Below are 13,124 nucleotides of genomic sequence, written 5' to 3'. Positions count from 1 at the left end.
CTGCCTGCATAGCCCATGGAGGAGCTTAACTAATGAGTGATACTTAAGCCACATGGGTGAAGCTTGGCTGTTTTAGGAATGTTCTCAGCACCAGCATGGGCAGAATCAGGGCCTGAAGAGGTGTAGAGGCTGTGGCCTTAAAACAACTACAAAAGCTCCATGTTGCCTTTTCAGTCCAGATCATGGAATGATGGAGATAAGAGGGACCCTCGGGAGGTCTGTAGTCCAACCTCCTGCTCAAAGCAGGGGCAACTACAGGGTTAGACCAGGTTGCTCAAAATTTTAAACAGCTAGGGCACAAAAACCTCCAAGGGTGGAGACTACAACCTCTCTAGATGTGTAAAAACAATGTTTCCAACTAAAGCAAATATTTTTCTTTATATCCAGTTTGAAGTTACCATTTCAACCAGCATTTTAACTTCACCACGATGAAGAGCTTGATTTCATCCTCGACAACCTCCTCAGGCTGCTGTTAGGTTCTCCTGAAGCCTTTTCCTTCCCAGGCCGGGCAAGCCGTGTTCCCTCATCCTCTCCTTGTGTTGTACATGATGACCAGCTCGAGGGCCCTCACCATCTTGACCTCAGATTCTCCTCAAACTGTGCCTCTTCTCTAGGGCGCAGGAGTGTTGTGGCAGGTGGTTTTGGGAGCTGAGGTTGGTCAGCACCCACTGGTCTCTGCACAGCCACAGGTCCTGTCACTTTGTCACAGCAGGGAGTCGGGATGGGCAGGTGGGATTTGCTCCCTGAGGAATGCACAGGGTCTGTTCCATGTGCTGGGGCAGGGGCCCTGCCTGGCCCGTACGTGTTCACACCGTGTTTGCTGTGGGCCCGTGGTGGAGCTGAATGATGGTGCTGTCTGTCCCCAGCCAGAGCAGCCTGCTGGGCCTGGAAGGGACTGCTGGACCATTTCAGGGCTGGTATTTTCCCACTGTGCTGGATTTACCTGCCACCTCCAAACAAACTCCCATTCCTGGTTGTGCCAGCTGAGCCCCTGTGCTTCCAAGCGTTGGTAAATTGAGGATCTTGCTGGTCTGGGCCTGCGGGTGCTTCTCAGTTGCTGGCCCAGCTGTCAGCAGACATGCTCAGCTCGGTGCAGATTTGTACCAGCACTTTCTTTGAGACAAAAACAACCTCAGGAGCACTTTGAAGCCATGCCAAAGCACAAATCAGCCAGCTTGGCTCAGGGGCCAGCTGCAGGGACAGTGAAGAGGGCAGGGAAGAGGCTGCAGTGTTCAGGACAGCTCTGCTCTGCCTGTTGCGGTGGCTCCAGGATTGGAAGTTGCCTTTGTGTCTCAGGATATTGAGTTCCTGGATATTGAGGGTACAAAAAGGTGGCAAAGGGGATTGCTGCAGGCACAGCAGACTTAAGTACAGGTCAGAGCAGGTTGTGCAGAGGGCACCAAAACACCTAATATTGAGGCCAAGGCATGGGACAGAGTTGGGGGCAACAGTGGGGTGCCTGGAAGATGGCAGGGTGCACCTGAGCTGACACCTGGCCATGTGGCTGTCACTCTGCTCATGTCTGCTCTGCTCTGGCTTCCACGCCCTATATCCCTCCAGGCTCTTCCCAGCCCTGTTGCTTTTCCCAGACCTCCTCCCCTGGGGTGAGCAGTGTAGTGCTGCTGACACGGGTTCAGCTGGGACACACTCAGGGCTCAAGCTCCTTAGTGCTGATAAAAACAGCCCCAGCCAGCCCTGTTTGGTGGCATTCTGGCAATGGCAGGCTGAGCATCACTGTTGGCCAGCCCTGCAGAGCACTGCAGGCTGTGGGGCAGTGAAGCTGCTGTCATGGGAGCCCTTCAGAAACTGCAGATGGTGGCACTGAGCTTCAGTGATGAAGTGACCTGTCTGAAACTCAGCATTCTCCTGCCACCATCCAGAGACACTTAATCCTTGCTCACAGCCTGAGGAAGTAAGCAAGTCTTCCTCATCCCCAGCTTGGGTCAAGGTCATGTGTGGTTGGAGATACTGTTGCTCTTTCTCCCCTTCTCCAGTGTTTTTGAAGATATCTACATTTTCTGAGCCTTTTCTCACTTGGTCAGACTTGCATGGACCCAGCACTGACCCGGCATTCCGAAGATATGCTCCCATCAGCCCACAGCCAGCAGCTGGGATGAATAAAGGCTCTCACATGGTCTTCAGTGAACTGCAGGGTGGAGCTGTAGGCTGAGCATTGAGTTGGGCTCTTCACTACCTCTCTGCAAATCAGTATGTGTTTTCAGTCAGGTAAAACAAGCAATGCATGGACTGCTGAGGAGTCAAGCAGAGCTGGGAACCGCCTGTCCCGATGCACTGAGGTTGCTGGTAGCAACCAAGGCTTTCCAGCCCCTCCTGCTGAAGCAGTGTACTCATCTGGAGCATCCAGGAGCTGTGGCTGTGTGCTGGGGCTGCTCAGGAGCTCCCCAGCCTTGGGGTAGCAAGTCTATACTCAGTGAAGCAGGTATGCTGGTCTGTGCTGCAGCGGGAATGGCCACAATCCTTACTTTAGACATGAAAAGACAAGCAGCTCAGTTTTACTGGACTGCTCTTAGGTTTGGTGGCCTAAAAGGAAAGGCAAAAAGCTGGCTATTTGCCTCCAGAAGAGAATTTTAAAGTTTAGTTTGGTTCAAGTGGAAACGGGTGTTTTTTAAAGGAAGCTGTGCTGGTGGTGGAGTGTCTAGCCCCTGACTTCTAGCAGCTCTGCATCAGTTGTACATGTTGCTGGGAGTGTGAAGATTTGTGCTGGGGAGACCTGGGCAGGAATGATTGCACCTGTCTCTGTGCAAGAGCCAGCTCATTCCATGTTTTAAGCTGTGTATTACTAGTTTAATAAAGCAGGTTCCTTCAGCGTGCCAGGGAACTTACTCAGCTGCAGCTTACAAAACCTCCTTGTTCTCCCGAAGTTCTTTGTGCAAAAATAGATAGACACCAACCAGTAAATCCACCTTTAATTTGCAGGGGTACATTGAGCTATGAGTGTGCCCTTTTCTGAATGAAGGGCAGCAATAAAAGCTCCCTGGCAGCACCAGGATGGGATGAGAGAGCCTTGCAAGGCAATGTGGCTCGTGGTGACAGCACCCTCGTGACCTTCACCTCAGGACAGCTCTGTGTCTGCAGTGATGTTGGCAGCACAGAGCAACAGATGTATCTGCAGCTGCCGTGGGTCATTGCTCAGTGCCACTTGTTTTCCTGCACTCTGCTCCCACCTGGGCACCTGAACCAGCAAGAGAACACCGGGAGAGTGGCTCTTGCTGCCTGAGGGTTCTCTTTGTTCTGCTTCCACAGCTGGGTGTGGGGACTTTGCCAGCAGTGTGGCCAAGAAGGCAATGACAGCTGGGTCTGTACCAGCCATGGTGTGGCCAGCAGGACCGGGAGGGTGACCATCCCCCTGTTGTGGGCACTGCTGAGGTACTTTGAATGCTCAGTCCAGTTCTGGGCCCCTCATGACAAGAAGGACATTGAGAAGCTGGAGCGTGTCCAGGGAAGGGGACGGAGCTGGGGGAGGGTCTGGAGCACTACTGGTGGCTGGGGGAGCTGGGAAAGGGGCTCAGCCTGGAGAAGAGGAGGCTCAGGGGGGACCTTGTGGCTCTCCAGAACTCCTGACATGAGGATGCAGCTGGTGGGGCTCTGCTCCCAGGGAACAGGAACTGGGTAAGACAAAACAGTCTAAAGCTGTTCAGGTTGGACATCAAGAGGAAGTTCTTGACTGGGGAGGGTGGTCAAACACTGGAACAGACTGCCCAGAGAGGTGGTGGAGTCCCCGACCCTGGAGGTGTCCAAGGAAGGCCTGAACATGGGACTCGGTGCTCTGGGCTGGGTGACAAGGTGGGGATGGGACACAGCTTGGACTTTATCTTGGAGGTCTTTTCCAACCCCAGTGATTGTGTGGGTGAGGTCCAGCCCTCTTGCCTTGAGCATGCCTGGGAGTAGGAAGTGTCCTGTCTGAATTACAGTGGCAGTTTGGTGTCAGGACAAAGCCCCAAACTGCTCACTGGTCTGGTGTGCCTCAGCTTTTTGCTCTCAGTACATCCACTGTGCCGAGTTCAAAGGGCCGATCACAAGGGATGCGTGCTAAAATAAGCTTTCCCCTCATCCTCCGGGCTTAGGGGGATTCTAGGAATTCATGGTTCATGAGATATGTGGCTGTGGTGTCCATTTTTAGTGACCTTAAATGAAATTAAGGGCAACATGAAACATGTTTTTCAAAACACTAGTGACAGCAACTCTGCTGCAAGCCCACAGGGTCAGCTCTCGTTGGGCCAACACAAACAGGGTCAGCCACTGTGTCCGAAAGACAGGGTGATATCCCCTGTGCTGCAGCAGCAGCTGCAGGTGTCCCAGGCTGCTCCAGCTCAGAGTGGTGCTGTGGGAGGTGGCAGGAGCTATTTGGGGGGAAGGGAGGGGGCTTCTGGCTTCACACAAGTCCTGTTGGCTTTGTTCTGCTGAGGGAAGGCAGGTCCTGCAGCCTTGGGTGAGGGTCCATGCAGTATAGAGAGCAAACAGGGGTTGCTGAACAGTGACAGATGACCAGAACAGCCAGAATGGCTTGGGATGGAGGAGACCCTTCCTCTCCTGCACCGGGAGCTCACTCCACCTGTGCATGAAGGCTCCCACTGTTCCTGCCAGCTGCTGCCCTGCCAGCCATTGCCTGGCTGCTCCGTACCAATCAAACAGCGTTTGGGACTGGGAGAGCTCAGTTCAAAGCCCACTTTCCCAGTATCCTTCTCACGTGGGAATTGCAGTCACACATCTAAGAACCTGCTCAGCATGGTGTGATGGGGCTTTTGGCAGCAAGGGCAGTGAACGTTGTGGGCAGCCGAAATTGTGTTTGAAGCTAAACTTGTGTAGTGTATTCATGATTTGACATTCATGAACTGTCCACCGCTGGCCAGATTTGGGTGCTGTTCTTTCTGATCAGTCTCTATTTTGCCATGGTTTGTCACACTGAGTTTCAGTCATGGCCTCTCATCCTGTCCTCCCTGACCCATGCAGTGGTAGAAATTGCATATACAAGAACTGCCATAACTGATCCTACATGAATCCTCATCCTTTTTTTCCTTCCCGTGGCCTTGCTCTCCACCCTATACAGAGCTGGTTTGGGTTCCTTCACCACTGTGCAGCTCTGCCCAGGCAACCCTTGAGCAGGAGTGGTGAGGCAGGTCCCTCCTGTGCTATCATTTGTTTGACATGTTGGTGAGAGTGGAGTGAAGTGCTGGCTGTGGTCGTAGCTGGCAGGAGAGCATGTTCCTAGTAGAGGAAATTCCCACCAAAGAAAAGCCTACAAAACACAGATAGGTCCCAGAGTTACCAAAATTGGGAGAAAAGAGCATGTCCTTTCTTTACACACTGTATATGGCAAAAAATGAACAAGAATTGGTGAGCAGGCGGGAGTGTCGATCCCTTCCTTCCAAATATAGGGAAGGGGCTGAACCAAGGGAACTAAGCTGAGCCTTTAAAAGCTGTCAGGAAAAAAGCACTTGGTGGCTCCTGATGTCCTGGCCATGCTCGGGGCCATGCTGTGACTGACCTGCGGAGGGACAGAGGGCTCCTACCACAGGTCCTGTTCCTCATGCTTGGAGTCTCTCAAGGCTGTAGCACTGTGGTGGGAATTCTGCTGTAGATTCCCCGCTGGGCCATTCCCTGGCCAGGGAAGGAGTGGTCTCTGGTGAACTCTGGCCCTCAACGGGCACAGTTACTTGCAGTAAGTGAGAGGTGTTGGGCCTCTGGAGAGGCTGTAGCTTAGTTGAAGTGTGACCTTTGACTGTTTCTCTTTCAGAGATCCGAGATGTCAGCTGATTCCTTCCTGCTTTGTGTTGACTGATTGTTCAGGTGAGGATTTGAAGCATGAAAACTAACAGGCTGGCATGAGCTGGCTTTTCTCCTGTGCTCACTGTGGGTAGGTCCCTGTTTTTGCCCCTGCATGAGCTCCTTCAACAAGCCACAGCACGTGTCCATTCCTGCCCACTGTGGCTGCTCACCAGAGGACTAGGACAGGTTCCATGTTAATGGATTAAAAGAAATTAAAAACCAGAAGAAAAATAATCTTCAGGGCTTCACTTTTTCTCAGGACTACATGGATCCTTTGGAGGGAGCCCTCCTCCTCCTTTGGACACAGATCTCCTTTCCTTGGGGCCATGAAGGGTGGTAGCTCTTCTTCACTTTGCCTTTGTACCTTCCAGCTTGGAAAAGCAAACATCTCCCTCAACACCTCGCCTCACACACCTGAGAGCTGGGAGGGGTGAGCTCGGAGCAGCCAACTGGGGAGGGCTGGTGAATGTTCAGCTCCACTCTGCCTTAAACACCACACAGGGGACCAGCCCAGCAGGGTCTGTCTTTCAGAGCCATGAGCAGAGACGTTGGCATGGAGGTTTTTGGCGAGGCCGCGCCGTACCTGCGCAAATCCGAGAAGGAGAGAATAGAAGCCCAGAATCAGCCTTTTGATGCCAAGACCTACTGCTTTGTGGCTGACCCCGAGGTGGAGTACACCAAGGGGAAGATTAAGGCTGCACAGGATGGGAAGATAACTGTTGAGACAGAGGATGGCAGAGTAAGTGCATTCCTTCTGGCCCTTCTCCCAGCCCTGCTGAGGGACCCAGGGCATCTGCTGGGGATGAACATGGAAAGCACAAGGCTAGCACAGGCAAGAAATCTGCCCTGCCCTCCCCCCTGTCCTCTGACTGAGCCTCCACAGGAAAGTATAGCTCTGGATGGTGGGATAAAAGTATTCATTGGACAATTATTCTTGGTTTGGGCTTTAAAAATCAGGCAATGCTCTAAACCAGGTTGGATCGTAGCCTTGCCGGTCTTAACTTAGTTTTTAACACTTTCTCAGCTAACACTGTCATATCCATTCATAAATTCCTTCCTTTACTGGTAGCTGAGCAGACAGATACTTTGCAAGTCACCTTTGCATGTGAAATTGTCAGTGTCACTGGCTGCAGTTTCCCAGAGGAGCCTCCAAGGTGTTAATCTTCCAAATCGCTGAAATGTCTTAGCAGCTCGTGTCCTGATAACTTTTGTAAGAATAACTGCAGCAGTTCAAAGAGCCACCATGACCAACATCTTGGCAGTAGGTGCTACAAGGCTTTTAGAAAGCAGTGGCTGAGTTAAGCTGCTGCCAGCTGTGAACACGTGCCACCTCCACAACATATCCACGGGCTCTGGCTGTGTGACAGGATGGTTCCCCACAGTGTGAGCCTGGCAGACAGTGCTGTTTGGTAGAGACAGAGCCTTTCTTTAATTGGGAATGGCCACAGGCAGGAGTGGAAAAAGTCTGTCCTAAGGATGGATTTGCTGTTGGTGAGTTTTGTGCTGTTTGTGTCCTGGCTCTCTGGTACTGTCATGGGAACTCTGGAGGTTGGGAGGTTGGCTGGCCAGCAGATGTGCCCCAGGCTCTTACAGCCATGAGCAACAGAGACCTAAAGTTAATAAGCAGTGATAATGTGGTGAGAGATCTGGTCCAGCACAATGCAGGTCTGTGTGGTCACAGCAATTCCAGTAAATTTACATCCTGTCCATGTACCAGTGTTGTAGAGTTCCTGGCTGGCTGCAGTGTTTGCCTTGAAATTGCCATATCTTGTTTAGCACAGCTAAAAAGAAAGAAAAATATGAATTAGAGCAGCCTTAGAGATGTTATTACTTCTCTGTGTTTGTGGCAGGACTGTCAAGAGTTGCTGAATCAAAGTTCACTCTTTCTTTCTGAATTATAGACAGTTGCTGTCAAACCTGATGATGTGTATGCCATGAACCCACCTAAGTTTGACAGAGTTGAGGATGTGGCCATGCTGACCCATCTGCACGAACCTGCCGTCCTCTACAACCTCAAGGACCGCTACAGGTCCTGGATGATCTATGTAAGTTCCTTCTTCTGGCACAGGAGAAAATACAGCTGCAGGAGCTGGACTTCAGTGCCACCTCTACTTTTTTCCTGCAGACCTACTCGGGTCTCTTCTGCGTCACCGTCAACCCCTACAAGTGGCTGCCGGTGTACAACCCAGAGGTGGTGTTGGCCTACCGAGGCAAGAAGCGCCAGGAGGCCCCTCCACACATCTTCTCCATCTCTGACAATGCCTATCAGTTCATGCTGACTGGTGAGCTTTTCTATTTTGACCAGACTCAGAGTAAAAAAGTGTGTCAGAACCACTGCTTGTGCCAAGTGCCATTCCATACTGCCATGGCTCCGTCACCTTTGCCATCTTTTGCAGAGTGCTTGGTCTGTGTAATACTGCAGATTATCTGCTCGGTCTTTATTTTCAACCCTAATTGATGCAAAACCAGCTCCAGATGGTTTTCCCCATCTCCTGAAATATTTTTTTTTATTTTTGAAGCACTGTTGTGCTGCACATTATCTGTATTTCTGGTCTAAGTACTAAGCTAAGCAGCATAACTGGGACCTCTGCAAAGGGCAGTTGCATTTGGACAGGACACACTATCTGGGAAGTCCCTGGGCAGCACACCTGCACGTGGCTTTGAGCAACAGCAGGCAGATCCAGAATAGAGCTGGTAGAAATACTGTCACCAAAATACATGGTTTTAATTTGAATAAAGTCCCGTCCTATATTAAACGTAATAAAGAATGGTAAAGACAGAAGCAAAAACAAGTGCAGGATGGAGCACAGGAGGAGGAGAGAAGACAAAAAGTGGAGTATAGGGAGGGAAAGAGAGGAGGAGAGCAGACCATGCACATTTTCCGTTTCGCCTGCAGAGATTTTGTTTCATTCCCCCGATGGACACCAGGTCACAGTTAGTGCTGAGAACCAGCACTTTCCCTACAGCTTCTCTGACTGCAGGTATTTTTCCCTTTGACAGATCGTGAAAACCAGTCTATCCTGATCACGTAAGTGACACTTCACTGTGCCATAAATCGAGTCTCTCCTGATGGGAGAGAATTTGCTGAAAGTCCTTGCAAGGAGTTTAAAAGATAAAGCGAGACGTCTTCTGTAGTTTCAATGCTTCCAGATAGTTGTTTATTAAGTCTTATCAGAGGAACTGAGCCACCAGCGTGACCCAGGTACAGCATGGAAGGAGGAAAAGTAGGAGTGAGAGCGAGAGAGCCATTACCAAGATTTACACAGCCTTTTAAAGATATTTTAGCCAATAGTTACTAAAAATGTACATTATTTTCACTTTCTTACCAATTATTCAGTAACACGGGCAGGAACTGCAGAATTTTCTATCCAATCAATCCAAACTACTTTTACTGCAGAACATGGAGTAGTAGAAGAAGGAGAAGAAGGTTTAGAGAACAACAATCCTCCATTTTGATATTTTTTACTCTTATCTATTTACTATAAAGAGAAGCCTAAAACCTCTAAATTTTTCACCCTATGACAATCTTGCATCGTAGTCGATCACCTAATTCACACCACTGTATTTTCTAGTTGTTGTCTGACTGTTGGTAATTTTTTCCAAGGTTTGAAGCTAAAACAGTGTTGTTCAGGGGGGTAGGAACCCTTAAAAACAGGCAGAGAAATATTCTCGGCACTCTGGGTTCCTACACACAAGTGCATCTGCCACTTTGGACTTTGTCTCCAACAAAAAGTGGGCAGATTATTCTTCACTCTGGGCTTCCTTTCTGCAGCGGAGAATCCGGTGCTGGGAAGACGGTGAACACGAAGTGTGTCATCCAGTACTACGCCACAATAGCAGCCAGCGGGGATCCGGCCACCAAGAAGGAGTCCCGGATGAAGGTGTGAGGAGGAAGGGCTTGGTGAGGGGCAGCTCAGGATGTTATCCCCTTGTGGCTGTGGACAGCACTGGTGACACACACTTAACTCAAAATATCTTTTATTAACTTCAGCCACTCTTCGAAAGGCAGTAGGACCAGGGGCTGATGTGCAGTTAGCACCACAACAAATACAAGCCACCACAGCTGCCACTGATGCTGCCCAGGTGTAGCTTTACCTGGACTGAAACCAGGTCTGCAGGATTGGTGCTCAGGAAGAATCAGAGGCTCATTTCTTAGCATGGATCAATCTGTCCCTGTGGCTGGGACCTGAGAGCTCTGACTGTTTGGGAAATTCCGAATAAGATGACAACAAGTTATTTGTTGTTTACCCCCGGCACTGGTTCTTGGTGCTGGAGTTGAGGAGGTGCTGCAGCAGCAGTGTACAGCTGAAATGAAGGGCATGTGGCTGTACGTGTAATCAAGCCATAGAGTCACTTCTTCCTACCACATAGCTCATGGTGTTTTTCATTAATTATTCAATTATTCTTGCAGGGTATGCTCAAGGATCAAATCCTCAGTGCCAACCCACTGCTGGAGGCCTTTGGGAATGCCAAGACTGTGAGAAATGACAACTCCTCACGCTTTGTGAGTCATCCTGTGTCTGTCTTTCTGCCCTCCTGTGTTTCTAATGCTCTTTGCCTGCTTGTTAGTTGTGACTGCAAGCCCCTTGGCTGGGAAAAATGTTCTTGCTTACCAATTCCTTGTTATTTATGAGATGCTGATGTATTAGCAGCTGTTTTCTGCTCACACTGCTGCAGCCCCTTTATCTATCTTTATATACTGAAGCTAATTCAGACTGATTTGGTGATGCTGTCACTAAGACGGAAGAGGTAAAAGTACTCTGAGATTTCTACACTGACCACCACCTTTTGTCTGCTTGCCAGGGTAAATTCATCCGTATCCACTTTGGAACCTCTGGAAAACTGGCCTCTGGTGACATTGAGACCTGTGAGTAACTGGGGGGAGGGCTGACAGCTTCGCTGGAAAGTAAAGAACCTGAAAAATGTCTGTGTGCATACATGTTACAGACTTACTGGAAAAGTCAAGAGTCACTTTCCAGCTGAAAGCTGAGAGAAGCTACCATATCTTCTACCAGATACTCTCCAATAAGAAGCCTGAACTGCTTGGTAAGGACAGCCCTCACCTGGTGACATTGAGTAAAGTCAGTGTGGGAAACATTTCCCTCAATGTGCCAGCTCAGTGACAGAGGGTCCAGTGGCACCAGGGCACAGTGCCCTGTGTCACATGCCCCCAGGTGTCCCTTTGGCAGTGCCTCAGTCTGTGCAGAGCAGGGATCACGTGCTGATTTACATCCTGCCCAGGTTCCCCAAGCTGTACTTGTGTCTCTGCATAACAGGGTCACACTAGGGCTTACTCCATCTCCATTTATCCTCCCTGGGTAAGTTGTAATACAATCTGTGTGCAGGTGAGGTGCAGGGGTGGCCAGTGTACTCCGCCTCACACCTTGCTATTCTCAGTGGTGTGGAAATTCCAACTTAGATGGGCCAGATCCTGGGAATAATCTTCATTAGAAAGGTAAGCAATTCTGGGTGCAGGATGGCCAGGTACCCTGATCTACAAACCATTTATCTGAGCTTTTCATCATACGGGGAGAAGTTATTTCCTGTTTCCAGCACAGCCCCTCTGACCTTCTCCCCCTTCCCACTGCCATGGCATTCCCTACCCATGCCCCACATCTGTCCCTTTTGCCACACACTCAGCTACTGCACTCATCCTCGGTCCACTCTGCCCATCCCTCCCAACTACCCACAGAACATTTCCCAAGGTGGAGCTCCTGCTCCCACCCTCCCACTCTGTGCCCTCTGACTGTTTACCACCTCACTGTTCCCTCCCCAGGAAGATTGCTGTGTCTGTACAAGGACAGACATATTTACCCTCGGTGTACAGAGGGCTTCCTCTTCTGCACACAGCCCCACCACATAGCTGCATGCCTGCCCCTCTCCTCTTACTCTGCCATAGGATTCAGGGCTGAAAATTACTTGGGAATTTTGGCCTCAGTTAGATGGAGATGAACACACATGTATGCATCACTCATGTGCACCACAGCACCCAGCCCCAGGGGGTGCAAGTGCATTCAGGGATTAGTGTGTGTCATGTATGAGGATAAGCACAAATGAGCCTTATCTAAAGGCCTCTTTCTTAAAAACTATTTCTGTGGATGGCCTGTGTTCTGTGTCTGCCAGTGCTGAGTGCTCAGCTCTGGGTTCTCGACATTAAAGTGGAAGGACTGCTCAGCCAGGGGAAGGCAGATGAGAGGCTTTACTCTGTCTTTCTGGTCTCTTAATAGAAAACCAAGAGTTTGGGATGCAAAAGGAAGGAGAGCCTGTGAAACCTTGCTGAGCCATTGTTCCATCTTCACTGCCAGGCTCTGGCTCTCAGTCCTGTGTTTGCCTTTCAGAGATGCTCCTTGTCACAGCCAACCCATATGACTATCCCTTCATCAGCCAAGGGCAGATCTCTGTGGCCAGCATCGATGACCGGGAGGAGCTTGTAGCCACAGATGTGAGTACAGTTAGCAAGGAGAGACAGTGTCACTTTTACTCTCACCACTGTTAAAGCCAGCTGATCTGTCTGGTGTGCAGGCAGCCATTGACACTTTGGGCTTCAGCCCTGATGAGAGAATGACGATTTACAAGCTGACGGGGGCGATCCTGCACTATGGAAACATGAAGTTCAAGCAGAAAACACGTGAGGAGCAGGCAGAGCCTGATGGCACAGAAGGTAACACCTTCATAGCTGGGAAGAGAACTATTTCCAACTGTTTCCATGCCATTTTTCACTAGAAATGGAGGGAGTCTTCCAGGAGAGATGCAGTTGTTCCTTGACAAACATAAAAAGGAGGTTTGATTTTCAACTTACCGTCTCAAGTAGAGGCACTTTGTGCATCCACTTTATTCCTGATGACTCTGCTGTAGGACTCTGTGCCTGGGGCACATTACTGTAGTGCTCTCCAGTTTCTGGTTACACATACAGACTTGTTCTGCTTGGGTGATACTGTGGAGAAGTGGCTTGAAGGGAAAAACTCTGTGGTGTCCCATCAACAGTGCACTCATAGGTTTCACCACATCTGTTGGGGCTGCTGTAGCCACTCCATCATGAGGACCAGTCCTTCAAGGCTGTTCAGAAAAGTAAATGAGAATGTTAGTCAAGATTTGTGGATGGGGTTAAGCCAATCAGGTTGCAGGTTTCAGAGTGAGCTCTGGCTGGTTCCCATGCCCTGTGTGTGCCTGAGCTAAGAAGAAAGTATTTCAAGTTATTACTTTGTTTTCCAGAGGCTGACAAAGCAGCATATCTGATGGGCCTGAACTCAGCAGACTTGCTGAAAGCTTTGTGTTATCCCCGGGTGAAAGTGGGAAATGAATATGTCATGAAGGGCCAAACAGTGGATCAGGTGAGT

The 13,124-nt window shown here is 50.0% G+C and overlaps 1 protein-coding gene across 8 annotated transcripts in view; it reads left to right on the top strand.

Annotated features, from left to right (window-relative positions):
* Window positions 1-27: 27 nt before the first annotated feature.
* LOC116453317 (myosin-3-like) overlaps window positions 28-13,124 on the top strand; it is a 28,930-nt gene continuing 15,833 nt past the window's right edge. The window contains exons 1-13 of one of the 8 annotated variants that reach the window (XM_032128611.1): window positions 28-2,440; window positions 5,756-5,808; window positions 6,319-6,526; window positions 7,689-7,832; window positions 7,913-8,069; window positions 8,788-8,815; window positions 9,560-9,668; window positions 10,199-10,291; window positions 10,591-10,654; window positions 10,735-10,833; window positions 12,126-12,229; window positions 12,310-12,448; window positions 13,000-13,118. In XM_032128611.1, the coding sequence (XP_031984502.1) occupies window positions 6,323-6,526; window positions 7,689-7,832; window positions 7,913-8,069; window positions 8,788-8,815; window positions 9,560-9,668; window positions 10,199-10,291; window positions 10,591-10,654; window positions 10,735-10,833; window positions 12,126-12,229; window positions 12,310-12,448; window positions 13,000-13,118 (1,260 nt within the window). In that variant the 5' untranslated portion in view covers window positions 28-2,440; window positions 5,756-5,808; window positions 6,319-6,322. Of the gene's footprint in view, window positions 2,441-3,780; window positions 5,809-5,830; window positions 6,527-7,688; window positions 7,833-7,912; window positions 8,070-8,787; window positions 8,816-9,559; window positions 9,669-10,198; window positions 10,292-10,590; window positions 10,655-10,734; window positions 10,834-12,125; window positions 12,230-12,309; window positions 12,449-12,999; window positions 13,119-13,124 lie in introns of those variants that run through there. The other 7 variants (XM_032128610.1, XM_032128609.1, XM_032128614.1 and 4 more) reach the window with 7 other exon arrangements.

This window comes from Corvus moneduloides, chromosome 19 (assembly GCF_009650955.1).
Source record: "Corvus moneduloides isolate bCorMon1 chromosome 19, bCorMon1.pri, whole genome shotgun sequence".
In the NCBI taxonomy this organism is placed as follows: domain Eukaryota; kingdom Metazoa; phylum Chordata; class Aves; order Passeriformes; family Corvidae; genus Corvus; species Corvus moneduloides.
The sequence above is the reverse complement of the archived record's forward strand: the minus strand, read 5'-3'. Positions and strand labels throughout refer to the sequence as shown.